Raw genomic sequence first — 26,614 nt, forward strand, 5'->3', positions numbered from 1 at the left:
GCTCATGGGATTTTACCGACGTGAGCAGGAGTGACCGGTGAAGACCTCTAAGGAGGGGAGAGTGGACTAGAGTCTGTGGGGTGTCCACCCGCAGAGACCCCGAGATCACCCAGGTGCCAAAGACCAAAGGTCCCGGCAAGGATGAGGGAGGGCCGTACCTGGTCACAGCAGAACCCAGAGCTTTCCAAAGCGAGGGGCTGTGGCCGGGGGCCCCTCATCCGCACACTCTTGCCCTGCTCTGAGGATGCAGGGGCCACTTCCTGAAGCCGGGGGTCTCCAGCAGGAGCGAGTGCCCGGAGAGTTCGAGAAGTCGCGGGGGCCTAGTGGATAGAGCTCAGGCCTGGGAGTCAGAAGGACCTGGGTTCTAGTCCCGGCTCTGCCACTTGTCTGCTGTGTGACCTTGGGAAATCACTTTATTTCTCTGTTCTCAGTTCCCTCAACAGCAAAATGGGGATTAAGACTGTGAGCCCCTCGTGGGAGAGGGGCTGTGGTCTACCTGGTTACCTTGTATCCACCCCAGTGCTTAGAACAGTGACCAGCACAAAGTAAGCACTTAATAAATACCATTTAAAAAAAAGACAGTCTGCCCAGCCCCTCTCAACACTCTGCTCAGCTCCAGCTGCCACCAGAGCCGGGGCTGGTTTTCCCGAGAGCCCAAACCACAGACCCCCTCAGATCCAGCTAAAGCGCTTAGTACAGTGCTCTGCACACAGTAAGCTCTCAATGAATATGACTGAATGAATGAATGCAGCCACAGAGAGAGATAAAGAGGCTTCATCCAAAAAGCTCAATTCCCAGAATGCCACTTTGCCTCTTCAGAAAACTATTTTGCCTCTTTCATTCTGACAAAGTCACCCGGGGCCTTCCCCTCACCCTTCCCCTTCCCAGCCCTTCACACTCGGCATCTTTCGCTCCCATCGGCACTTGGGCAGTAGGCGGGTGAGCCTGGCCACGACGGTCCTGCTCGACAAACAGGGAGACCCGGGAGGGTGCCGATGACTAGAAGAGGCCTGCCCGGGCCACCCCGAGCCGGGGAGGGTCCCGACTTCCCATCTCCAAGGTCTGTTCTCAGGTTAACAGGCCGCACTTCTTACCGGGCCCTACCGATCATGGAAAACAGACAACCCTTTTGTCGTTCCGGGTCATCAGGTGAAAGGCCAAAGAGACATCATGACTTCCTGGGACTCCTTGATTAAATTACTCCGATTTATTTTTAAAAAGTGGTCAGGAGGGAAGGGGTGAGCTCAGGGGCTGTGCTCGTGGGGTCCGGCCATCTCACGAACAGTGAGCTCGCTTCCACCTGGCCGCGCCCCCGAGGTCACGGGCCCGCCCCCTCGCCCCCTCTGCCATCAGCTGGGGAGGGGGCGGCACTCCAGATCGAGGACTACGTGATCCACGTGGGGGGCATAGGACTTCACCGGCTCAATGTGCAGGATCCGGGTCCTCCAAGGCTTCCCGTGCAGTTGCTCCAGCAGGATCCCAATCTGGGCTTCTGCGGATTCTGCCCACCTCCGCCATTCCACCTTCGGGGCCACCGTCACCGGGGTCCCTCTCCCGCAATCCGCGGCGGAGCGGGGCTCCTCTCCCCCGGAAGGGGATCCCCGAGGTGGCTGCGGGGGCCCCTTCACCCGGGGGCCCGGGTCCGGAAACGCCTCCACATTGTGGTGGATGTGCAGGACGCCCCCACGGTCCCGCCGCAGCACCCGGCAGGCGACGGGCCAGCCCTCCTGGCAGCTGGGGATCAGTCCCAGGTTCACCCTGTCGGCCCGGTCCTCCAGGTCCAGCTGGAACAGGGGAAGAGAGTGTGAGCAGAGAAGAAAGGCAGCAGCGACGGCAACAACAAAGGCCGAGGCGGCAGTGGCCCACCAGCCCAGGGCTCGGCGGGAGGATGATGGGGCTCGACATCCTCTTCCCCAAAAGCTGCCGCTCTGAAAGGCCTCTCTCCAGTCCCCTTGCCTAATGAGGACAAGCCAACCACCCCCCTTCCCGAGGGCTCGGCCTCCTCCCCACTGCCCCACCGTGCTTCAACTGCTGAACCATCACCTTCACGGTCACAGTGACTCTGGCGCTGTATTCCAGAAGAATGACGCTCGACTCCACTTCCGTTCCTTCCCCACCCTATCCCCCAGACACCCCAAGAGGCCCTCTCCTCGCTCCACCCTGTTCTCTGAGTGGAACCGAGACTCTGAGCGTGATGCTGCAGTGACGGGGAGCCACAGAGCTTCCGCCACTCACCTTCCTGTTGTCCCCGGCGTGGATCTGGCACCGGTCGGCCACCCCGTTCAGCTCCAGGTTCCTCCTCAGAGCGGCCACGGCGTGCGGGTTCCACTCGCAGGCGTGGACGAAGGCCACGCCGGCGTGAACCAGGAACGGTAGGGTGAAGTAGCCGATCCCTGCAGACGGGGGCGACCCGGGAAACTAAGATCTCCGCTCCCACAGGTACTTACATTGTCCTCTCCCGAGCCTCTATTACAGTGCTCTGCATGCGGTGAGCGCTCAGTAAACACCACTATTATTATTAGTAGTAGTAATAATAATAATTGTGTATTTGTTAAGTGCTTACTAAGTGCCAGGCACATAGTATAGCAATTACTTATAAATGGGTTGGTCACGGTCCCCGTCCCACACTGGGCTCACAGTCTTAATCCCCATTTTATAATTGAGGTAACTGAGGCAGAGAAGTCAAGTGACTTGCCCAAGATCGCACAGCGGACAAGTGGCAGAGCTGGGATTAGAACTGGGTCCTTCTTACTCCCAGGCCCATGATCTATCCACTAGGCCGCCCTGCTTCAGTTGAATGGAGTCCCCCTGCTCCTTCTATTTGTGAACCACTGTAGTCTGTCTCCCCCACCCTTAGGCCGTAAACTCCTTGAGGGCAGGAGACATTTGTCTGTGGTACTCCCCTCAGTGCTTAGGACAGTGGCTCGCACGCGGCAGACACGTGATAAACACCAACGATTGACTGACTAGAAAGAATCTGGTCCCAAAGAGGAGAAGCGAATCTGGCCTCTGGGTTTCTGGTCCACTGCAACCCCGGCCCAGAGCTCCTCTTTGGCAAGAAGCAGGGCCCGGGGACACCCGCTGACCCTCAACACCTCTTAGTCTCTCGGAGTCTGCAGGACTCCACTCCAGGGAATTTAGGAGAGGAGGAGAGATCATCAGCGCTCTGCAATTTTTTTTTGATGGCATCTGTTAAGCGCTTACTATGTGCGAAGCACTGTTCTAAGCTGCAATTCTGCTTTCCGAAAACCGAGACCCGTTTCTTTGAGTCCGCAATGCAAAACTAGGAATCGGGGCCCCCTCCCAGCGAAGAGGCAGCTCCCCCGAAAGGCGGCACCGGGGCCCAGTGGAAAGAGCCCAAGGAGTCGAGAGGCCTGGGTTGGAGACTCAGCCCTGCCCCCGGCCTGCTGGATGTATGTATGACCTTGGGCAAGTCACTAAATCTCGCTGGACCTCAGCGCCTTCACCTGTGAAACAGGGATAAGACCGACTGTGAGACTAAGGTGGGACAGGGACCGTGTCCAACTTCGTAACCTGGCCTCTAACCAAGGGGTCGGCACGTAGTAAGCGTTGACCGCACGGCGTCGGTAGCGATGAAAGGAGGCGTCACCTGCGTAGAGATCCACCAGCACTTCCCCCGCGCAGGGCAACGATGCCACCCGCAGCTTCTCTGTGACGTTTCCGGGGCAGAACATGCACTGGGTTACATCGAACGTATACCTGGGGCCAGCCAACACCGCCGCGTCACTTACGCCCTCCCCCAGGCCCGGACCGCAGGATTAGGCGAGGGAGATGAGGCAACCTGCCACCCAGCGTCCCCGAGCTCCACGGAGCAGACTGAGGGGAAAGCCGGGAAACTCGCCTTGATGTGACGAGCCTCGCGCCCTCCCCGCCCTCTCCACCCCCGCTGGCCCTCGGCCGACCTGATTCCATCGTCCACGTGCTCCACCCAGCCGTCGTCCCCCAGCAGCAGCGTCACCCTGGGGGTTCGGGTTCCGCCCGGGGCCACGCGCCCTCGCTTCGCTAAACGCCGCACCCCCAAAGCGGCAGCCACCGTCTCCCAGAGCTCCTGACCTGTCGGAGAAAGAGCCCCCAGGAGAACACGGGTGGGGACGGGTCCGGACGGCAGCCGAAGCGTCCCAGACGAGCCCCCTGCCCACCCCGCGGGATTTCCTTCTCTTACCCAGCTCCTCCCAAAGAGGGGCTCGGAAGCTGTCCTCGCTCACCAGCAGCAGATCGCCGTGTCGCTGCCAAGCACGGGGCAGGTCTCGCTCCAGACCAGCTGACCATGGGACTCCCCTGCCCTCCACCAAGCACCGAACCGCCGATCGCAGCTTCTGGGCGGGCGAGCGGAGCTGAGCCCTCTTTGACAGAAGAGGATTCTGGAAAAGGGACAGGGAAAAGTCCACAGGGAGGGCAGGGAAGAGGAAATGGAAAACAAGAGACCGGAGACCAGACCACGTCAGTCTGGTTGGGAGGCCGACGGTCCCCTATGCAAACGGGCTGGGGGCCGCACCCTCAAACAAACACCAGACCCCTCTCGGGGACAGGCATCCTGCTGCAGAATCGGTCTGGCAGTGCGGCAGAAGCCGGCCATGAGTGCAAAACTTAGGGTGACACGCTCTTGGGGTGACATGCCCTCTAACTCCCCAGGCCCAACCTCTTCTCGGGGAAGCAAGCCAATCAACACTTGCGATGAATGAGAAGTAGCGTGACCTAGTGGACGGAGCCCGGACCTGGGAGTCAGAAGGACCTGGGTTCTAATCCCGCCTCTGCCACTTGTCTGCTGAGTCACTTTGGGCAAGTCACTTCACTTCTCTAGGCTTCAGTTACCTCATCTGTAAAATGGGGATTAAAACAGCGAGCCCCGTGTGAGAGCTACGTGGGACAGGGACCGTCACCAAACTGATTAACCCGTATCGACGTCAGTTCTCGGTATGGTGTCTGGCCCTTAGTAAGTGCTTAACAAATGCCATTAAAAAAAAAAAAAAAGGCCAACCTGAATCCGGGCCAGCACACAGGTGCTCTCCGGAGCCACGTGCATCTTCAGCTCTTGTAGATGCTGCTCGATGAAGGTCTCCTCCACGACGGGCAATGCCACGGTGCCCCCTGGCAGCTTCTTCACCCGGTGCCTCTTATCTAGGAGTTGTTGCTTCTCCAGGTATTCCCTGCAAGATCGAGGAGGGATTAGGTTGGATGGCTCTCTCAGGCCCCGAAGGCTGAGCTAACCACAAAACGCTGCTTCCGAGATTTTGCCTTAAGGAGCCAAGAGAGGGGAACGCCACCACCGTGCTCAGACCGGCCCGGATCCCAGTGCTCTCCCGCTCTTTCCAAGAAGCCCGGCGGCACTGACTGCAGTAACTGGGTTCTGATTTCAAGTTTCGCCCATAACCCTCGATGCCCCCAGTCTCCCGGACCTTTGTCGATCTTCCTCTGATCCCCTTACAGTCCAAACTCCCCCACCCGCAACCCACCATTCACCCGCTTTACGGAGGCTGAGGTATTATTTCCCAGGTTTCCCCCACCTCTTCTACCGTACCTGTACAGCTGGGTAAACCGAGTCTCCGTAACCACGGCAGATACCTCCGTGGCCTTTCCATCTTTTAGTGTCCCTTTTTCTGAGGCCTGGAAGAAAAAAATTACTGGGATCGTGTTGAAGTGTGAGCCGGAAGAATGAGCTCCTGCTAAGGTCATCACTGCTATACCAATAGATTATTCTCATTATTACGCCGTTTGTTAAGCGTCTACCATGTGTTAAGCAATATTTTCAGCACTGGGGTAGACCCAGGTTAATCAGGTCAGACAAAGGCGTCATCTCATACAGGGCTCACAGTCTAGGTGGGAGGGAGAACAGGTATCTAATCCTCATTTTAAAGTTGAGGAATTTGAGGCGCAGAGAAGTGCAGTGACTTGCCGGGGTCACACAGCAAGCAGTCGGCGGAGCCGGGATCAGCAGCCAGGTGCTCTGACTTCCAGGCCCCTACTCTTTCCACTAGGACACACTGCTTCGCATTCATTCATTCGATGGTGTTTCTTGAGCGCTTACTGTGTGCAGAGCACTGTACTAAGCGCTTGGAAAGTACATTTCGGCAACAGATGGAGGCAATCCCCGCCCAACAACGGGCTCACAGTCTCGAAGGGGCGAGACAGACAACAAAACGAAACAAGTAGACAGGCATCGACAGCATCAATGTAGATCAATAGAATTGTAGATCTATACACCTCACTAATAAAATAAGTGGAATGATAAATAGGTACAAATAGACACAAGAGCTGTGGGGAGGAGAAGGGGGGAGAGCAGAGGGAGGGGGTGGGGGCCATGGGAGGGGAGGAGGAGCAGAGGGAAAGGGAGGGCTCAGTCTGGGAAGGCCTCCTGGAGGAGGCGGGCTCTCAGTAGGACTTTGAAGAGGGGAAGAGAGTGAGTTGGCAGAGATGAGGAGGGAGGGCATTGCGGGCCAGAGGTAGGACGTGGGCCAGGGGTCGACGGTGGGACGGGCACGAACGAGAGCGCTGCACTCGGCGCTTAGGACAGGGTTTCGCACATGGTAAGCGCTTAACAAAGACCAGCATTATAATTACAGTTCAGCAACAGACAGACAAGCAGAGTGGCGCAGCGCTTGGCACACAGTACGCGTTTAACAGATGCCATCATTCTAGGGCGGCTCCAAGGACAGGACGCGTTAGGAGGCTTTCGCGGGCGCTCACCCCGAGCAGAGCGGCTGCCATCCACAACGGGCGGGGGGAGCGCAGGGGAGGGGCCGAGCCCGCGCCTGCGCACGAGCGGCCCGAGCGGCCCGAGCGGCCCGAGCGTCCGGCCGCGCAGGGCGGAACGTGTGACGGCGCGGCTTGGCGGGCGGGCCGGACGGGGCGCGGGGGGGGCACCGGGACGCCGGAAGTGCGGCGGGCGCGCGGCCGGAAGGAAGGGAGGAAGGGAGGAGGCCATGGCGGGCCTGGCCGTCAGGGACCCCGCCGTCGACCGCTCGCTGCGCTCCGTCTTCGGTGAGGAGCCGGGGGCCGGCGGGGACGCCGACGGACGGACGGACGGACGGACGGACGGAGGGAGGGAGGGAAGAAAGAAAGGAGGGACGGACGGACGGACGGACGGACAGAGGGCCGCGGCTGGGACTCACCTCGGCGCGGCACCAACAGCAACAGCCTCCTCCTCATTCATTCATTCATTCGATAGTAGCCTCCTCCTCATTCATTCAATAGCCTCCTCATTCATTCGTCTCCTCATTCATTCAATAGTAGCCGCCTCCTCATTCATTCATTCAATAGTGGCCTCCTCCATTCATTCAATAGCCTCCTCATTCATTCATTCACTAGTAGCCTCATTCATTCAATAGTCTCCTCCTCATTCATTCATTCAATAGTCTCCTCCTCATTCATTCATTCAATAGTAGCCTCCTCCTCATTCATTCATTCAATAGTCTCCTCATTCATTCATTCATTCAATAGTAGCCTCCTCATTCATTCATTCAATAGTAGCCTCCTCATTCATTCATTCAGTAGTATTTATTGAGCACTTACTATGTGCAGAGCACTGTACTAAGCACTTGGAATGGACAAATGGGTAACAGAGAGAGACAGTCCCTGCCTTTTGACGGGCTTACGGTCTAATCGGGGGAGACAGACCTCTTCCTCCCTCTCCCCTCAGCACTTAGAACAGTGCTCTGCACATAGTAAGCGCTTAACAAATACCAACATCGTTATTATTATTACCGTAGTAAGCACTTGGGAGAGTACAATATAACAGAGTCGGTAGACAGACATTAATGTAAATAAATAAATCCATAAATTATGGAGAGGTACATAATAATAATGTTGATATTTGTTAAGCGCTTACTATGTGCAGAGCACTGTTCTAAGTACTGGGGTAGATACAGGGTAATCAGGTTGTCCCACGTGAGGATCACAATCTTAACCCCCATTTTACAGATGAGGTCACTGAGGCACAGAGAAGCGAAGTGACTTGCCCAAGCTCACACAGCAGACAAGTGGCGGCGCCGGGATTAGAACCCAAATCCCCTGATTCCCAAGCCCTTGCTCTTGCCAAGAGGCTACGCTGCTTTTCACAGGCCTGGGAGTCAGAAGGACCTGAGTTCTGATCCCGACTCCACCCCTTGGTCTGCTGTGTGATCTTGGGCAAATCACTTCTCCGGGCCTCAGTTCCCTCATCTGTAAAATGGGGATTAAGACTGGGAACCTCATGTGGGACAGGGACTGTATCCAACTTGCTTACCCTGTATCTACCCCAGTGTTAGTAGAGCACCTGGGCAAATAATAAGCGCTTAACAAATTCCATAAAAAAAGGCCCTCGATTGATTGATTGATTCCTCTCTTCCTTAGTGGGGAACATCCCATACGAGGCTACAGAGGAGCAGCTAAAGGACATCTTCTCTGAAGTAGGACCTGTTGTCAGTTTCAGGTGAGACTTGGTTCTTTGGCTACTTGTTTTTAAATTTCCCGGCAGGAGCCGCGACAGATTTTAGCTGCACTCCAGCTGTGAAATAAGAGCTGCCTTGAACCTGTTGGGAGGGATTTCAGCGGGGAAGAGCCTGTGCGGCAGGATCAGAATGAGGGTCCCACCCCCCGCCACCCCCACAAGCAGGCCAGGTGAAGGCTGGTGGATGATGGTAATGAAATGAAGACCATACAGACCTCTTTTTTTTTTTTAAGAACGGTACTTGTTAAGCACTTATTACGCATCAAACACTGATCTCGGTGCTGGGATAGGTACACGTTAATTAGGTGGCACCCAGTCCCCGTCCCGCCTGAGGCTCACAGTTTAAGTAGGAGAGAGAATAGGTATTTAATCCCCATTCTGCAGGTGAGGGAACTGAGGAACAGAGAAGTTAAGCGACTTACCCGGGGTCACCAACAAGCAAATTGGCAGAGCCGGGATTAGCACCCAGGTCCTCCGACTCCCGTGCTCTTTCCACTAGGCCACGCTGCTTCTCTTGCAGCGGATGGGCCCGTCGGGTACGCCGCGGGAGGGGCTCACGCTCTTTTCTGCCTCCAGGTTGGTGTATGACAGGGAAACAGGAAAGCCAAAGGGTTATGGCTTCTGTGAGTACCAAGACCAAGAAACGGCGCTTAGCGCCATGCGGAACCTGAACGGACGGGAGTTCAGTGGGAGAGCGCTGCGCGTGGACAATGCGGCCAGTGAGAAGAACAAAGAGGAGCTGAAGAGTGAGTCCCGTGGGCATCGGCGGGCTCAGTCGTGCGGGTAGCGCCGGAGGACTGTCGTCGGTGGAACGTGCCGGCGTGCGGCCCGACGGCGTTCCCTTAGGCAGGTCGGAAGTAGCCGAAGCTGGGGACCGAGGGGGCCTGACCCCCAACGGTCTCTGCCCTCTGTGGGAGAGGAGGAGGGGACGGTCGATGTACTCTCGAGGTTCCCCCTTTCTTCTGCGGCGAGAGCGACACTCATCTTCCCCGGGGGCTAAGAGCCACGGCAGGCGTTTCTGGGGGCATATCCGTGGCCCCACGGATCCCTCTCTGAAACGAGCAGCCCCTATAACCAAACTGGTACCGAGGATGTCGGCGTCAGTCTTTCCTCGGGGTTGGTGGTGGGTCAGAGTTATCGGTCCGGGCCACCCCGGTCCCAGCCTTCTGAGATCAGAAAGGGCCTCAGACAAGAGGCTTCATAACATAAAGCCCAACTAAAGGGCAACCCACCCACCCATCCGCCCACCCAGCCACCCATCAATCGATGGCATTCGTTGAGCGCTCCTTGTGTGCTGAGGACCGGATCAAGTTCTTGGGAGAGAACGATAATGCCCGGAGACAAAGGCAGTAATTCTCACAGGGCCCATTTCAGTCGTGGTACTTTCTCCTTGAACAGGTCTGGGCACGGGAGCCCCCATCATAGAGTCGCCCTACGGAGACCCCATCAATCCCGAGGATGCCCCGGAGTCCATCAGCAGAGCCGTCGCCAGCCTCCCCCCAGAGCAGATGTTCGAACTGATGAAGCAGATGAAGGTGGGAGGGGAGAACCGGAGGCCAGCGGAGACTTGGCTCGAGGCCTGTTGGTGGGGTTGCTCTTCTTGGGGATGGGGGGCCTGAGAAGGCCCGCTTCCGGCATCGGCAACAGTCCCAGGCCTCGCGGGTTTGTCCGTTGTGATTTGCCTTCTCCCGTGTGTCTGGCTGTCACCTTCTCCTCTGTCCACGGACAGAGAGGCGTGCCTGCGTACGTATTCTCCGGCGGCCCCTTCGAGGTCCCTTTTTTCCCCTCGTACCTAGAGAGTATCAAGTCGACAGGAGGGGCCCTCCGGGGCTGGAATGTGCTTCCCGGAGCCTTGCCCCACAGGGGGCGGGAGGGTCCAAGCGTGGGCAGCCCCCGTCAGCCCTAACTGGGTCTCTGTTTCCTCTCAGCTGTGTGTCCAGAACAGCCCCCAGGAAGCCCGGAACATGCTGCTCCAGAATCCTCAGTTGGCTTATGCCCTGCTGCAGGCTCAAGTGGTGATGAGGATTGTGGATCCAGAGATTGCGCTGGTGGGTCGTTCCGAGTCTCGGAGAGGGCGGCCCCAGCCCCTGTATTGCCGGGTGGGGACCCAGGGGGACGGCCCCGGCGACCCGGCCGCTCATTGGGGTCCTTTTTCGCTCTAGAAAATTCTGCACCGGCAGACCAACGTCCCGCCTCTGATTCCGGGCAACCCGCAGCCTGTGCCCGGTCCCGGGCCCAACGCCCCGATGCCCCAGCAGAATCCCGCAGCCGCTCAGCCTCAGCCCATGGTAGGCGTGCGCCCGGCTGGAGAGCATCCGTCTCAGAGGTGGTCGCTCGCTCTCCCCACGGCCTCGGGGGGCCGTCTAGAAGGGGGTTTGGGCAGCGCAGTTTCTGGGTGCGGAGTGATCCGGACTGGGCGAGGCCGAGGATCCTTCCCCTGGTTCTCTTGCCTTCGTACCCTGCCTTCTCCAGAGATCTCAGAGTGCTCCTTGAATCCCTGCCTTGGGTGCTTCTCTGTATTTTTTCCAGAAATCCCTTTTCTTTACCCATCCGAGTTGAGGCCAGGTATTCTCTCCCCCGAGATAAACCATCCACGGGTACCTAAAGTCCGGAAAGTGGCACCTTCCACCTTTTTAACGAGACCCGGTGGGGGCGGGGGGGGGTGTTCGTCCTCGGATGTGCTCAGCTGGGAACGAGGGCCTCCTGATGGCTCAAAAATGACTCCCAGTTAATGCAACTTGGAATCCGAAAACGACTCTGCCTCTGATTACATAGGAAGAGGGGTGTGGTTTGGTTCCGAAGCGGGGGCTGGTTGGCACGTGCCACTTTGAAGAGGTTCTTGTGGTCATTATCATCAGCATCCCGGATTTGGGGCTCGGCACGTGGACCGTCTCTCTTCTCTCCTTGCCCAGGGTGGCCTGCACGTGAACGGAGCCCCCCCTCTGATGCAAGCTCCTCTCCAGGCCGGTGTCCAAGCCCCGGGCCCGATGGCAGCCGCCGTCCCAGGCCCCGGCCCGGGCCCCCTGGCACCCGGAGGTGGGTCCCCCTTAGGACTCTGGTGTTCCCGGTTCTTTTGTGGCGGGGAAAAGCAAAGGCCTCCTCGGAGGGGTCAGCGGTCTGGGCCTGGGTCAGTACCAGAGGAGGAGAGGGCGGCGGCCGGCAGCGGCGTGGTCCTTAAAGTCACCATCCTGGAGTCACCGGTCTAAGGGGAAGCCTGTAGGTCCGGCTGCCGTCCGAGTTGTGATTTCTCTGCCTTTCCTCCCACCGGCAGGGATGCAGCCTCAAGTTGGTATGCCGGGAGGCGGGCCGGTGCCCCTGGAGAGGGGACAAGGTAAGCGTACTTTCACGCCAGGCTAGTCCGGCCACCCCGGATTCCGAGAGCCGGCCAGGAGGCCGCCCGAGCCGGATCTCCGTCCCATTTCCCTCGCCAGCAGTTCTGTGTCTCTTTTTCTGGGAACGTGAAGAGTGGGCAGGTGCCAGGGTGCCCGGCGGGCCATACGAGGGAGTTTCTTCCTAGAGACGGCCACCGGGGCGGAGGGGGAGCAGAGGCCGGCGCGGCTTGGACTCTGGATCCCAGGAGCCCTGGTCCCAGTCCAGATTTGGTCTGAGTGGGCCACAGGCTGATTTCCCGGGCAGATGCAAAGGGGTAGGGAGGGTCGTCCCTAGGCAACCACGTCCCCCGGCGCAACCGTATCTCAGGCAAACGCGTCGCGTGGGCTCTCACCGAACCCCGGTCGACCCAATCTCCAGATCCTTTGAGGGTTTTTTGTGTCTCACAGGGGAGTAGGAGTCTCTCATTCTCCCTCTAACCCTGTCGTCTCCTGCCCTCTCCAACGTGACCCGCAGTGGGTATTGGGGATGGGAAAAGAGGCGTGTCTCTGTCTCCCGGTCCCTACCACCTGTGTGTTGCCAGCGTCCCGTCAGCGTGCCCTGCGTCCTGTGAACCGTCGCTCAGCCTGTCATCGCAAGAGTCCCTTCGGACCAGGATAATTCCTGTACTGTGAATCTTTCCTTCCTCAAATCTCCACTTCCCTGGATGGGACTTCTGTAAAGTGAAGCCCCTCTTCAGGATCTGGAGCGCACTTCCAGTTTTTCTGCAGAGGGTGTCTCTGTGTGTGTTAGTGTGAGTGCATAAGTCTTCGGTGTGTTGGTGTGTGTGTGTGTGTGTAAGTCTCCAAGCGAACATGAAGGTCTCCAGGGGCGTGTGCGCGTGTATGTGTGTAAGCTATTTATGTGTCTGCTCTTTCTCCCTCTCTTTACCTGCTGCTCTCCAAGGGACCCTACAGCACTCGCCCGTGGGACCCACCGGGCCTGCACCCATTGAGCGAGTTCAAGGTACCCTTAGTATCCGCGAGTTCCCTCTGCTTGCGGGCGTCCAGGGTGGGATGAGAGGAGAGGAGCTGGGCCTGGCCGTCAGCCTTCCATCCCGAACCCCAGGGTGTGTGTCGGACGCTCCTTAGGGCCACTGGGGCAGACCTGCACCCTGGCGTCTGGGGACGGTGGAGATGACCTGCCGAGAGTTCTGGTTCCTGGTGTCAGGAGGCCCGGATGGAACGGCCTTTTTGAGCGAGGAAAATAATTAATGGAGGAGCAGGAGGGTTCCGGAAGATTCGGCAGGGCGTCGGACGCCCGGAGGTCTCTCGTGAGCTGGATAAAGTGGGCTGAGATGCCAACTCCCGGGGAAACCCCGGAGCTCCGGTTCTGGCGGGTCGCAGTGCCGGTCCTAAGCAGGCTTACCCCGCATTTGGTTCTGGAAGACCGATTCCGTCCGTCCTTCCCCGGCACGGCGCGGCCGCCACCCGGCCCCCGGTTCTAGCCCCGTTGGCAGGAGAGTGTAGCTGTGGTGAGTTTTCACCCGCACGAAGGTGTCTGCCGGAAGGTCAGAGGGCTTTCAAGGTGCGACCGGCCTCTCCTGGCAAATGAGTCATTTCCCACTCCTCCCCCGCCATTTGTCTCCCTGACAGTGCCGATGCCAGACCCCAGGGCCCCCATGCAGCGGGGCCCCATGCCTGCAGGCGGCCCGCCGCCCCGAGGCCTTCTGGGAGACGCTCCGAATGACCCGCGTGGAGGGACCCTGCTCTCCGTCACGGGGGAAGTAGAGCCCAGGTGAGTGAGAAGAGATCGGAAGGAGGACATCTCGCAGCCCCGTCGGGACGCGGTGCGCAGGCTTCCCCGTGGCACTGTTCAGATTCCAAGCTTTCCCAGGCCTTCCCTCCCGGGCCACGGTCTCGGCTGCAGGTGGGCCCGAACCCCGCCTCGGGGCCGAGCTGTGCAGGTGGGTTCCCGCGGGCTGGCCCGTTTACCTCTGCCCGGTCCCTCCGTCTTCGCCTCGGCCCCCCGGGGCGGGGCCGGAAGTCCACGGCACCCGGCTGCCGTCTCAGAACTCCTTCCCGATGGAGCGCTCCGGAACGGGAGTGTGCGCTCCTACACCCGGAAACACGGGCTGCTCGGCTTCACGGCCACCGATAAAGAAAAGGGTTTGGGGCTGGGCGGGTGGCGGTGTCTGGCGGTGAGAGGTGCGGGGGTCTCGGTTGTGCGGGCGAACCGACGGTCCCCGGAGGCTGTTCCTCTCTGCCGGTTGGCTCTCGTTTTCCACAGGAGTGACCGGGTAGACGGCAGGCCGGGCCCAGTCTTTGCTCGTACCCGCCGTCGCGGAATCTCACGTAGCCGAGACCTGCTCAGTGCCGGAGGGTCCGGTCTCTTCCCCACCCAGGGCATACTCCGGTACGAGGCGGGGCCGGTCCCGGGTCTAACGTGTGTTTGACCGTCTGTCTTCTCCCCGCTTGCAGAGGTTACCTGGGGCCCCCTCACCAAGGCCCGGCCATGCACCACGTCCCGGGCCACGATAGCCGCGGCCCTCCCCCCCACGAGATGAGAGGCGGGCCCATGGGCGAGCCCAGGCCGCTGATGGGAGAACCCAGGGGGCCCATGCTAGATCAGAGAGGCCCTCCCATGGACGGCAGAGGTAAGCGGGCGATGAGGGGCCACGTTAAGGGAAGGAGGTCGGTTGGTTGGAGCTAGCGGCGGAGGAAGCGCCTCACCCACTCTCCAAGGCTGCAGATAAATGGCCCTGCTCTGAGTGGTTTTTCCTACCAGTGGAGTCCATGCAGTAGGAGCTGGCCGGGCGGTGGGCCGGTAATATGTAGCTTTTGTCTGCGTGAGATTTAACGGGGCTCAAATGAACAGCGGGCCAGCTCACGGAGCAGCCGTGGGATGATGAGGCCTCAGACGAGAGAGAGAGAGAGAGAGTTTAGAAGGGCCTGGAGGGTGGGACCGTGAAAGGATGGAGAGGTGGACCTCTTCATCTGCAACAGTCCTTTGCCTAGCGCTGGAAAGTGGTCCCCTCAGTCACCGTGATAGCCAGGAGCAGCCTCGCTGCCGAGCATTCCAGTTCCCCGGGGTCTCTCTAACGCCACAACTTTTCCCGCAGGGGGAAGAGATCCCCGAGGGTTGGATGCCCGCGGCATGGAGACCCGGGCATTGGAAGCCCGGGCCATGGAGGCCCGAGGCCTGGATGCCCGGGCGCTGGAGGCCAGGGGATTGGAAGCTCGGGGCCTGGAGCCACGTGGCATGGAAACCAGGGCCATGGAGGCACGCGCCATGGAGGCCAGGGGTCCCGGGCCTGGACCCAGGGGTCCTATGCCTGGGGGCATCCAGGGTCCCGGCGGCCCCATCAGCATGGGAGCGAGTGGCCCTCAGGGGCCCAGGCAGGTAAACGCGGCCCCCCGCCCTCACCAGCTGTCTGTTATCCAGTCCCCATCCCGTGTCCTGAAGTTTCTTTCCCCTTTCGCTCATTCCTCTGCTCCTTAGTCCCTTCCCTTAACTAAAGGAAGGGAACGGGCTGGTCAGATTCCAAGCAGCCCTGATAGGGATCTGGTGAAAGAAGAGATCAAAGATAGTTGATACAGAGAAGTTTCTGGGGTTTTCTGGTCCCCACTTTAAGTAGAAGAGAGATGGCAGGCTCCAGGCTAGGGGCGAAGCCTTTGCTTTTCCCCGCCGTCCCCGAAAACTGGGCCACCGCCGTCCGGATCAGTGCTGGGACAGGTTTGTCCAGGCCCCACTGGGCTTATCTGATGTTCCCAGGAGACCCTGAGCGATAAAAGGAGTCGAAGCCCCTGTGACTGACACGCGACTTATTACGGTCCTCCCCGGGCCACGTGAATCTCCTTCGGGTCCAGTTGATTTTATGTAGGTAGAAGGATCATCTGGCAATGCGCAGAATGCAAAAATGTCGTCAACACTTCTGAGGACTTCAGCTTACCTCAGATTTTAAAGTCGGACTCTGTCCGGGACCAGACCTCCGAGGGGTAACAATGCGTCCGAAAGGTTTCCGAGCAGAATCTTGCCTCGGTGGCGGGGGTTGGATTGTGGAGAGTGGAAAGCGGTCCAGCCGCTCTGCCATCTGCATCTGCTCCGCTGCCCCGTTCAGCTCGGCACGTCGCCGCTCACCCTGTTTCCGGTCTACCTCCGCCCAACTCCCACTCGTGCTCTCTCTGTGTTCTCAAAAAGAGAGGCCCGTTGCTATTTCAAAACTCTACTGGGGTCAGAGCTCCTTTGACCCCAGAAGGCCTGCTCTGGGCAGCGCTCTGATTTCCCTCATGGGGTCTCTGAGCCAACTGAATCGAAGCGAACTTGGAATGCCAAATTTAGACAGGAGAGCCAGTTGCCTGGCAGTTGAACACCTGCAGGGCCTCGGACCACACGTGCAGTCTCCCCAGGCCTGGCCGGCAGTCACTCAGTACTTGACTGTGGGACGCCGAGCACTCCTGGCCCCAGAATGCCGGATTCTTTCCCCCGGGGACATTTTCCTAGTCACGGTGTCTGCAAGTCGGCGCTCGGTTGATGGCATCGCATTAGTAATGACTGAGCCCGGTTCCCGCGTGCTCATCTCCGTCTAGGCCCTTCCGTGCCGTTCCCCCCCAACCTGCCCCATTGCCCCGGAGTCCCACGGACTGACGTCTGCACTTGGGCTATGTTTTGCACTCCGCTGGTTGGGGCTTGTTGGGCTCAGAACCCTGGCTCATCTTGCTTCTTGGGCCGACAGGTCCCCGGCATGCAGGGAGGAGGACAGCCTGGGGGCTTCAGCCCTGGCCAGAGCCAGGTCACTCCCCAAGACCACGAGAAGGTAAGCCTCCAGTTCAGTAGGTAAAGAGGGTAGTGACGCAGGTCTCTCCTCGCTCCTCCTCCCCCCCGAGAGGGCAGGCCTCTAGGTTTCCTCTCTCCGCCATTAGGAGCCTCCTCTGACCCTCAGTTGGCTGTGACTCGGCTCTTTCTTCATTCAGTAGTATTTATTGAGCTCTTACTACGTGCAGAGCACTGTACTAAGCACTTGGAATGTACAGTGGGGCAACAGATAGAGACAATCTCTGCCCAATGATGGGCTCGCAGTCTAAACGGGGGAGACACAACAAAGCAAAACAAAATCAGACCACCGGATTAGCCTGTAACTCGAGCCACCTCTAGCACCTATGTATTCTTGCCCTACCCACCTTAGCCCTCCTCATCATCAGTGGTATTTATTGAGTGCTTACTTTGCAAAGAGCACTGTTATAAGCGCTTGGGAGACTCCAGTAGAATTGGCAGACATGTTCCCTGCCATGAACATTTTATATATATAAAATATATACTCTGTTTCTTATTTTGACCACTCAAGTTGAAAATATATTTATATTGTTTCTCCTCCTTTAGCACATCAGCTCCTTTTGGTCAGGGAATGTGTCACTTCAATATACTTCCCCGACTTCTATTTGCACACACCCAGTGGATGCTACCTAAGTGTACTGCCTTTTTACTTACCCTGATCAATTGTAAATATTTGAATGTCCGTCTCTCTCCTCCTGTTCCCCGCCGATACAGTGAAAGACGTAATGCTTCTATTGTCCTGTCCCAAGCGCTTAGTACAGTGGATTGGGCCCGGTGGACACTTAAATCTGTGCAGTCGCAACTACTCCGACTCCCACACGAAGGCCAGTTTAGAGGCTGCCTCAGTCTGGTTAAGGTCGGAGGTAGAGACAGGGTTAGGATTAAGGCTGGACAGACCGGAGCTCCCCGACAGAAGGCTGTAGCCCCAGAGGGGCCGACGGACGTCTGCAGCTCTTCTGTTGAAAGCGTGGTAGGGAGCCGCTGCCATTCCAAGTAGAGGGGATTGAAGAGTCGGTGACAGAAGTCAGTTGTCAGAGGCAAACCAGTAATAGTTAACGTGTCTGTTAAAGCACTTGCTGGGTATCAAGCACTCTATATACTAAGCGCCGGGATCACTATAGTACAGGTCGGACACGGCCCCTGTCCCACACAGGGTTCTGAGTTTAAGCGGGAGGGAGGACGGGTATCGAATCCCCATTTTACAGATGAGGAAACTGAAGCCCAGAGATGATGAAGTGACTTGCCCGAGGTCACACCGCGGGCAAGCGGCAGAGCCGGAATTAGAACCCGTGTCCTCCGACTCCCGGGCCCGTGCTCTTTCCACTGGGCCCCACTGCTTCCCCAAGATTCCCAGGGCTCCCACAGAGCCTCCCCAGTGACCATCCTTGGGAATTTTCATCTAGCAAGGGTGTCGGGGTTTCCGGTCTCCTGACTTTGGGTGCTTTTCATTCTCCGCCGGCTGTTCCTTGCCGCCTCTGGTTTCCTACTGCTCTCGGGGGCATTTTTCTATTTCCTTCTGTCCCTTTCCCGTTTGGCCTCCCCCCACGAGTTGGCACCGAGGTGACCGGCGCTTGGTGGCTAGCCCGGCTGCTCCCTAACGGTCTCCCTTGTGGTCCCGCAGGCTGCTCTGATTATGCAGGTCCTCCAGCTGACTGCAGACCAGATCGCCATGCTGCCTCCCGAGCAGCGACAGAGCATCCTGATCCTGAAAGAACAGATACAGAAATCCACGGGGGCCCCGTGAGAGGTACGGGCACCTGCACCCCGGAGCCACTTCCCCACGCTCCTCAGCGGCACAAGGTCCCCCCCCCAAGACTTTTCCGACCCGACCTCCGTGGGCCCCGGGCCTCGTTTGGGTGTACGGTGCCCCCATGGGCTCCCCGTGGAGCTCCGGAGGGCTAAGGCCAGATATCCTAAATCTCTGCTCCACATGCTGGGTCTCTGGTCTCCTGGTCGGAGCAGATGCGCCCTTCTCTTCTTCCTTCCCCTCGGCTTCTTGCGTCAGGGGAAGCAACACCTCTGGTCCTCTTATCGGGGGAAGGGGGTTGTTCGGGGAGCTTCCTGCCCCACGCCAGGTGTATGCATATGCTCAGTCAGAGCCCTGGGCATTGAGCTGAGAGCTGGAAGAGGATGCCCTGGGTAGGCTCAGGAGGGTGATTTTTGGTAGGGTCCCGAGCCGGAGAAGATGGTGATGTCAGCTCTCTGCCCTACCCCACCTGGTTACTCTCCCAGAAGGAGGCGTGCAGCCCAGCTTCCCCGGTCTGTGCTGCCTCCCATCAGGTGGCAAATTCCATCCTGCTGCTGGCTGTATTCCCTTCAGCACCACCTACAGCAGAGTCGGGTGGTCTCCCACCAGGTGGCCTCTTCTTGGCCAGTGGCCTTCTCCCAGAGAGGGCTCAGAGGGGAAGGGGAAGACATGTCAAAAAGCCATTCCGGGACAGTGAGAAGGGAAGGCAGCACGTGCACTGATGTCTCCGCGAACCTCCGACGTCAGCCGGCCACGGGTTCCCCTGTGGGGATGAGTGAGAGCACATGGTCCGGGGCTGGGAAATACTGGAAAAATCTCCGGGGCCGCCTTGCCGTTCTCCGGGGGAACTCCACTCTCCTTCCGTGACCCCGTGTTCTTCGGTCGGTCTCTGCCCGTCTCCCGTGCCCCACAGATTTCCGAGTCCCTGGGCCTCGGGGCAGCTGCCCACCCCGACCACACACAGCAGAGCCCCCCGGGCCGCTCCCGTGCCCTGCCCAAAGTGATGGCTGACTCCTCTGGGCACTGGCCATCTCCTCTAACGGTCTCTCTCAAAACCCCATTTACCCATGCAGGTTCCACCGGACCCCCAGTCCCGCAGCAAGGAGAAGGGACGGGACCTGGCAGCTTCCGCAGCTTGACAAACAATGGACGGGAACTACGGCGATGGCGGAGGAGCTGGGGCCCGGCTCTTCCCCCGTTGGGGGCGGGGCAAGGCGGAGACCTTGCCTCTTCTTTTCCCACCGTGGTCACTGTCGTTGGTGTGTGTGAGACTGCAAATAAACTTGGAATGGGAATTGGGTTCAGACCCATCAAAATTAAAAGGGATTCTGTTTTGTTCTTTTTCTCCATAGAATTCCGGGCTGGGGAGGCCGAGCTCTCAAAGTGTTTTTCGAATGGGCCTCGTGCTTTTCCCATGCCAGGTTGTTCCCGTTGTTCCAGAAACCTGGTTGCTTTTCAGACCATTTACTTCTCCTACTCTTCTAGTTGGTTTCTCTTGTTCAGAATGTTTGAGGGTCAGACCCTCTCAGGAGTAGCAATTTCCTAAACCATGTTTCGGTTTGCCGCCTCTTACCACTGCCCCTCCCCTCACAAGCCAGCCATCTTCACTCCTTGCTGATTCTGCTAGTAGGGACTAGCAAATCAACTCCAGTGGAAGTCTTGAACCATTAAATATCCACCCCGGCAACGCTGGGCTTCAGATTTGTCTTGAAAAGTCTGATTTCTGGCAATGCATTTTAATATTAGGGGGCAGGCTCACGATCACCAGTAATAAGGCGAAGATGATCAGGCCTGATTCATTTGTGGGTGGCTGTGTTGATATTGTCACACAAATAGGTGTCATTCGCTTGTCAGGAATAAAGCTCTCCTGTCTCCTGTCAGTGTGCCAAAATCCCGTTAAGCACTGATTCTAGGGAACACAGCTCAAGCCAAAGGAGATATATAACCCAGCACTGAAGAGAAATAGTTCACACTGCACTCTGCGCTCGAAACCCCCCAAGACGTGGACATCCAGCTTTGGCAAATTGACCCTATCACTTGAGGGTCCCAACCGGTTCTTCAGCACAAATCTTGTCCCGCTGACAGCAGGTGCCAACTTGGCAAATGGGGCAGGACCCATGGGAACATCCACAAACAGACACACTACCCGTTCATGATGAATTTACGGTCTAGAGAGAGACAGACGTTTGCAGATACGTACACTCTCAGGTGCTACCAGCCCATCATTGGGCATTCATCAAATTTTGCAAAAGAAGAAAATTTGAGGCAATGAGTACTTAATAGATTAGCCCCTGGGTGAAAGGAAGGGGACAGGAATTTTACTAAAGCAAGGGGCTTCAGGTCAACCATGGGGCAGGTAGGTTTGGCCAATTAATAGGTGAAAAGTTCATACTACACTTTCAGAGTGCGATTAGGAATTTAGGGGGAAGGGCAGGAGGTGCGGACTCTAACGGGGATGGCAAATATAAACATATTCACAGGTAGGGATGGCAAACACACATGTCTACATGGTGGGTATGGAGATATCACCTGTCACATGGGCCGCATGGGATTTTCACGCAGCCGTCTGATGGCGGGCACGGGGTTATCACATGGCAGTCACATGGCTGGCACTGCACAATCACGTGGATGAGATATGGGTTCTAATCCCAGCTCTGCCACTTGTCTGCTGTGTGACCTTGGGCCAGTCAGCCCCAGCAAACAGGCTTTCAAGGAGAGATGAAGTGGATTGCAGGTGTGAAGGGGGTGGCTGACCTTTAAAAGATAACCCCGGGGTTGAAAGGGAGGTTCCTGGAATTTGGTATTTAAAGCAAGGGGTTTCAGATCAAACATCGGTGTGAACAGGTTTGATTCAATTAATGGGGGAAAAGTCCATAATTCGTTTTCAGAGCGCAACGAGGAATTTCGTGAAAAAGCAAGAGGTGCAGATTTGAATGGGGATGATAAATATAAAAATATTCACAGGTAGGAATGGAAAAATGAATAAAAATGCATAGACAACACTTGGGGAATATGAGAAGCAGCGTGGCGTAGTGGATAGAGCATGGGCCTGGAAGTCAGACGGTCATGGGTTCTAATCCCAGTTTCGCCACTTAGCTGTTGTGTGACCTTGGCAGGTCACTTAACTTCTTTGTGCCTCAGTTACCTCATCTGTAAAATGGGGATAGGGACTATGTCCAACCTGATTTGCCTGTAACCACCCCAGCGCTTAGTATAGTGCCTGGCACATACTAAGCCCTTAACAAATTCCATAATTATTATGGGGGAAAGGAGACATCATCATGCTTCCATGTGGTGGGCACAGGGGTGTCACGCTATGATCAAGTGTGTGACATTCCACGATCACGAGGCTGTCACGTAGGGGTAACGTGGGCGGCGTGGGGCAATCACACAGGGATTGTCTCTATCCGTTGCCGAACTGTACATTCCAGGCACTTAGTACAGTGCTCGGCACATAGTAAGCACTCAAATACTATTGAATGAATCGTGTTGCGATCACATGGGCCGCATGCCGAAATCACATAGGTGTGCCACTGAGAAGCAGCATGGCCCAGTGGCAAGAGCCCAGGCGTTGGAGTCAGAGAACATGGGTTCTAATCCCAACTCTGCACTTGTCTGCTGTGTGACCTTGGGCAAGTCACTTTGCTTCTCTGTGCCTCAATTTCCTCATCTGGAAAATGGGGATGAAGACTGACCCTCACGTGGGACAACCCGATTACTTTGTATCTACCCCAGGGCTTAGAACAGTGCTGGGCACATAAAAAGCGGACCCGTCGCCCATTCCCCAACCTTACCATCTACGGCAGCCCAGTCACCCCAGAGGGAGAGGCTGATTGTGTAAGCAGAAGAGGTGGCAATGAGCCTCGTGGTCAATGCGGGGATAATGACCACATCCCTCCTACTTTTCCAAGAGATGGATATCTCTAAAAGGATCAAAGAGAGGAGAGGCTTGCAATGGGGTTTTTGAAATGGGTTTTGATCAATTTCCTTTCCCCTTCAGTTAACGTAACATAACAAACAAGTCAAAAACAAGCCCACAAAAGTCCTTTACCTAGAAGAAGGGAAACCTTAGTTTTGCTAGGCAAATGTCAAAGATTTCTGTTTGAGGACAATTTCTGCTGTGGAGGAAATAGGAAACAAACAACGCTCTCCACGAAACCTCCTGTAAAAAACCTTTGACCAAACATATTCATAGAACCTGAGCTGGAAAGGGCTTTAGAGAGTTCGTTTCGTCTATCCCCTTGCAACAGGCAGGAAACGTAGCCAAACGTTCTCAAAAGCTGGTTCCCCAAGAAGCAGCACAGGCTAGAGGAAAGAACATGGCCCCGAGTTCTGATTCCACCTCCGCCACTGGTCTGCTGTGTGACCTTGGGTAAGTCACTTCACTTCTCTGTGCCTCAGTTACCTCATCTGTAAAATGAGGATTAAGATTGTGCACCCTATTTGGGATAGGGACTGTGTCCACCCTGGTTTCCTCGTTTCTAATCCAGTGTTTAGGTAGAGTGCCTGGCCCATAGTAAGTGCTTAAAAAATACCACAATTATTAACAGCTAAATTCTTTTTAAAGGACCTTAGCTCTAACACCCCTTTAGTTAGTCCTTTAACATTTTGGAATCCAAGTTGAGGTTAAAAGCAGTTTTGTTGCCTTCTCATTCCAGATGGATTCACTCATTCATGCATTCACTCGTATTTATTGAGCGCTTACTGTGTGCAGAGCACTGTACTAAGCGTTAGGGAGAGTACAACTTAACAGTAAGCAGACAGATTCCATGCCCAAAAGAAGCTTATGGTCTAGAGGGGATCCAATATGGAGGGGTTCCCAGCTTTCCCCCGAGAGCTAGCCACGCAGCCTGGTCTGAAAGAAATTAGTCCAGGCGTAAAAGAAAACAGACTATGGGGAAGAATGTGAATAAAAATGAAAATATGCCTAACACCATAGGAACTATCATGTATTAGCAACTGACCAGTCAATTTAAGAGTATATTTACTGAATGCCTAATGTGAGCAAGGCACTGCAATAATAATAATAACTGTGGCATTTAAGTGTTTACTATGTGCCAGGCACTGTACTAAACTCTGGGATAGATACAAGATCATCAGGGCAGTCACAGTCCCTTTTCCACAAAGGGCTCAGAGCCTTAATCTCTATTTTACAGATGAGGTAACTGAGGCCCAGAGAGGTTAAGTGATTTACCTAAGGTCGCAGAGCAGACAAGTAGCAGAGGCGTAATTATAACCCAGGTCCTTCTGACTTCGGCCTGTGCTCCATCCACTTACCAGGCCATATTGCTACATAGAGTTCTTATAATACTGTAGTATAAGCTTAGTACAGTACAGTAAACTAAACGCTTAGTGCAGTACTCTGCACATAGTAAGTGCTCGATAAATACGATTGAATGAATGTAAATTCCCTCTAGATTGAAAACTCACTGTGAACAGGGAATGTGCCAGCTCTGTTATCTTGTATTGCACTCTCCCAACTGCTTAGTACAATGTTCTGCACACACTAAGCACTCAATAAATATCACTGATTGAATTTTTACTGTACTAAGCACTTCGAGGGTATGAACTGAGGAGGAGACATGACCAATTCTTGCCCCCAAAAGCTGGCAGTCTAAGGGGAAGACAAGTAGATACAAGTTTTTTCACAGATAGCTGGAAGAAGTGAAAGAAACATTGCCAAGGTTGTAGACAGCAGATATGTGGAAGGTTAAATAAATAAATAAAAGTTAAAATAAGCCCAGAATATGCAGAAGGATTTAGGGTGGCCCTTGTAAGAAACGGGCTAGGAAATTGGAGCTTAATCTGGGAATGCCTCCTGGAGGCGGATTTTTCAGTTGGACTTTAAAGATAGGGAGAGCAGGGTCACATCTCATTTTGGGGACCTGGAAAACCAGGAAAAACCAAAGGAAGACTTCTGTGGGCTGAGCTTTCAAAGGCGCTGCACGTATAGACTGTTTCCAGAGGAGAAAAACGGCTCTCCGGTCTTCGAGAAGCTTTGAACTACAGACTCAAACCCCGAGGCCCAAATGGGCACAGTGGGACCACAGATATCCTGATGGGCCAGGAAAAAGGCTCCAAGGAAGGGCTGGTCGCGGCCCGTTGGGCAGTGCAAGACTAAGGGCCGAGGCCCCCACGTGGCTTCCCGGCTGGGGACCTTCCAGAGGTAGGCAGGTTGGGACAGGATTTCAGACACTCGGACTCAAACAAACAAAAGACTCGTTCAACTCTTGGCCGCAGGGAGAAAAGAGAGCTCTTACCTTGCCGAGCGACGAGATGTGTCGGGACTCCACGCGGAGATGATTGGGGAAATCACAGCCAAACAGGATCCAGCTGGGTGGGACCATTGCTAAACATGAACCACCTGCTCCAGAGCAATCTTTTATTTAAGTGACTGCCTCCCGAACTCAACTGTACCATCCTTGAGAGTAGGGATCATGTCTACTTACTCTATGGGACTCTCTCAACTGCTTAGCACAGTGGTCTGCACACAGTAGATGCTCAAAATGATTAAGTCTCTGGATTTAAGAATCTGATTCTTTCATCTTGAAACTTCAATGTTTCAGTACTTGAATCTCCCACAAGGTGTCAGGGGTGCATGAGAAAAAGAAGGTGAATAAGGAGGCGAGGGCCCGACCAAACGATCAGGGGTATTTATTGAGCGCATATTTTGTGTAGAGCACTGTAACAATAATGATGGCATTTGTTAAGCGCTTACTATGTGTGAAGCACTGTTCTAAGCGCTGGAGGGGATACAAGGTGATCAGGTTGTCCCACGTGGGGCTCACGGTCTTAATCCCCATTTTACAGATGAGGTAACTGAGGCAGAGAGAAGTTAAGTGACCTGCCCAAAGTCACACAGCTGACAAGCAGTGGAGCCGGGATTAGAACCCATGACCTCTGACTCCCAAGCCCGTGCTCTTTCGCTGAGCCACGCTGCTTCCCTAAGCACTTGGAAGAGTGAGCACTTGAGAAGCAGCATGGCCTAAAGAGAACACCATGGGCCTGGGAGTCAGAGAACCCGGGTTCTTATCCTGGCTCCACCACTTGTCTGCTGGGTGACACTGGGAAAGTCACTTAATTTCTCTGTGTCTCAGTTACCTCGTTTGTAAAATGGGGATTAAGACCGAGCCCTACTGGGGCATGGACTTGTATCTACCCCAACACTTAGTACAGAGCCTGATGCATAATGAGCACTTAGCAGAAAGTATAAAAAAAGGACAACAGAGTTGGTAGACATAATCCCTACCCTCAAAGAGTTTACAGTCTAGTGGGGGAGACAAACATTAAAATAAATTACAGCTAGGGAAAGGAGAAGAGTATAAGGATATGTGGTGATGGCAGGGGGATGAGTATTAAAGGGGGATTCAGACTCAACTGCAGAGGCGCTGCAAAAGAGAGGGAGAATCGGGTGGGTGGATAATAGGCTAGTCAAGGAAGCCTTCCTGGAGGAGATTTGAACAGAGTGAGAGCCTGGGGGAGTGAGAGAGAAAGATAGAAAACATCTCCATCTCTCTAGCAAACCACTGTGAAAAACGAAATGCTTTGCCTCATGGGGTCGTTTCAAAACCTATCAATAGGAACCAAGTGCTTCCAGGAGAGATGATTGAACTAGAGTGTAAGGTCCCTGGGAGCAGGGATCTTTTCTACTAACTATTGTACTCTACCAGGTACAGCAAGTGCTCAGTAAATATGATTGATTGATCGATTGATGATGGCTAGCAATCTGCCACTTGCAGAGTAAATCACAGGGCAAGCAAGCATGAGCCCCTCAGGAAGGTTTGCCCTGCTTCCAGGGAGGCTGCCGGGGCGCTAGATTCCACCTCAATCCTGCTATCTTTTAGAGGGTGTGTGGGTTACTTCACAGCAACGGATACAGTCCTTCCCTCTCAGATCAGAACCCCCTGGGGCAACACTGGATTCTCCGGGCGAGCTGAGGGAGTCGTCTGTCCTAGGTGATTGCTTCGGGCCCCCCAGATTTGGGGTGAGCTGTGTCACTCAGCCACAGCTTCTACCCAGCTTCCTCCTTCTTTTAAGCGCGACAGGTTTTTCAGGTTGGAAGTTCCCTTCACACCCTGTTGGTTGCAATCCTCACATTCCCAGGGCTGTAACACCTGGAATATAAAGTCTAGCAGAGGAAGAGATGGTAAGCACCTTGAAGGCAGGGATTGTGTCTCTCCCCTCCACGGCACCCACCCAGGCACCCTACACATAAATAAATGGTGGTATTTGTTTAGCACTTACTGTGTGCAAAGCACTGTTCTAAGCGCTGGGGATAC

The 26,614-nt window shown here is 55.6% G+C and overlaps 2 protein-coding genes across 6 annotated transcripts; one reads left to right on the forward strand and one right to left on the reverse strand.

Moving 5' to 3' along the window:
• Window positions 1-1,171: 1,171 nt before the first annotated feature.
• Window positions 1,172-6,774, reverse strand: TRMT12 (tRNA methyltransferase 12 homolog). 4 transcript variants are annotated; one of them, XM_029066995.2, is made up of 8 exons: window positions 6,706-6,774; window positions 5,540-5,625; window positions 5,000-5,168; window positions 4,184-4,382; window positions 3,924-4,074; window positions 3,611-3,720; window positions 2,236-2,393; window positions 1,172-1,784 (listed from the first exon to the last, which is right to left on the reverse strand). In XM_029066995.2, the coding sequence occupies exons 1-8, from the start codon at window positions 6,724-6,726 to the stop codon at window positions 1,350-1,352; spliced, it is 1,329 nt and encodes a 442-aa protein (XP_028922828.1). In that variant the 5' UTR covers window positions 6,727-6,774; the 3' UTR covers window positions 1,172-1,349. The 4 variants fall into 4 exon arrangements, with proteins under 4 accessions (XP_028922828.1, XP_028922830.1, XP_028922829.1 ...); XM_029066997.2 differs by having other exon boundaries at window positions 1,338-1,784; window positions 3,611-3,670; XM_029066996.2 differs by having other exon boundaries at window positions 1,338-1,784; window positions 3,547-3,720.
• Window positions 6,775-6,911: 137 nt separating this feature from the next.
• CSTF2 (cleavage stimulation factor subunit 2) lies at window positions 6,912-19,657 on the forward strand. Of its 2 annotated transcripts, XM_029067685.1 has the most exons (15): window positions 6,912-6,999; window positions 8,350-8,428; window positions 9,023-9,192; window positions 9,845-9,981; window positions 10,375-10,494; window positions 10,609-10,734; window positions 11,359-11,482; window positions 11,718-11,777; window positions 12,722-12,781; window positions 13,411-13,552; window positions 14,236-14,411; window positions 14,877-15,157; window positions 16,491-16,571; window positions 18,210-18,335; window positions 19,409-19,657. In XM_029067685.1, exons 1-14 carry the CDS (start codon window positions 6,942-6,944, stop codon window positions 18,330-18,332), a joined length of 1,737 nt encoding a protein of 578 aa, XP_028923518.1. In that variant the 5' UTR covers window positions 6,912-6,941; the 3' UTR covers window positions 18,333-18,335; window positions 19,409-19,657. The 2 variants fall into 2 exon arrangements, with proteins under 2 accessions (XP_028923518.1, XP_028923519.1); XM_029067686.1 differs by lacking the exon at window positions 12,722-12,781.
• The last annotated feature ends 6,957 nt before the right edge of the window (window positions 19,658-26,614 follow it).

The sequence above is a fragment of the Ornithorhynchus anatinus genome, chromosome 6 (genome assembly GCF_004115215.2).
Source record: "Ornithorhynchus anatinus isolate Pmale09 chromosome 6, mOrnAna1.pri.v4, whole genome shotgun sequence".
NCBI lineage: Eukaryota > Metazoa > Chordata > Mammalia > Monotremata > Ornithorhynchidae > Ornithorhynchus > Ornithorhynchus anatinus.

Coding starts and splice junctions, on each gene's coding strand:
- CSTF2 (XM_029067685.1), top strand. CDS start 6,942: ATGGCGGGCCTGGCCGTCAGGGACCCCGCCGTCGACCGCTCGCTGCGC. Junction 10,735..11,358: donor CCGCTCAGCCTCAGCCCATG/GTAGGCGTGCGC, acceptor CTCCTTGCCCAG/GGTGGCCTGCACGTGAACGG. Junction 11,483..11,717: donor GGGCCCCCTGGCACCCGGAG/GTGGGTCCCCCT, acceptor TCCCACCGGCAG/GGATGCAGCCTCAAGTTGGT.
- TRMT12 (XM_029066995.2), bottom strand. CDS start 6,726: ATGGCAGCCGCTCTGCTCGGG. Junction 5,626..6,705: donor TGGCAGCCGCTCTGCTCGGG/GTGAGCGCCCGC, acceptor TTTTTCTTCCAG/GCCTCAGAAAAAGGGACACT. Junction 2,394..3,610: donor GCTGGTGGATCTCTACGCAG/GTGACGCCTCCT, acceptor CCCCGTCTGCAG/GGATCGGCTACTTCACCCTA.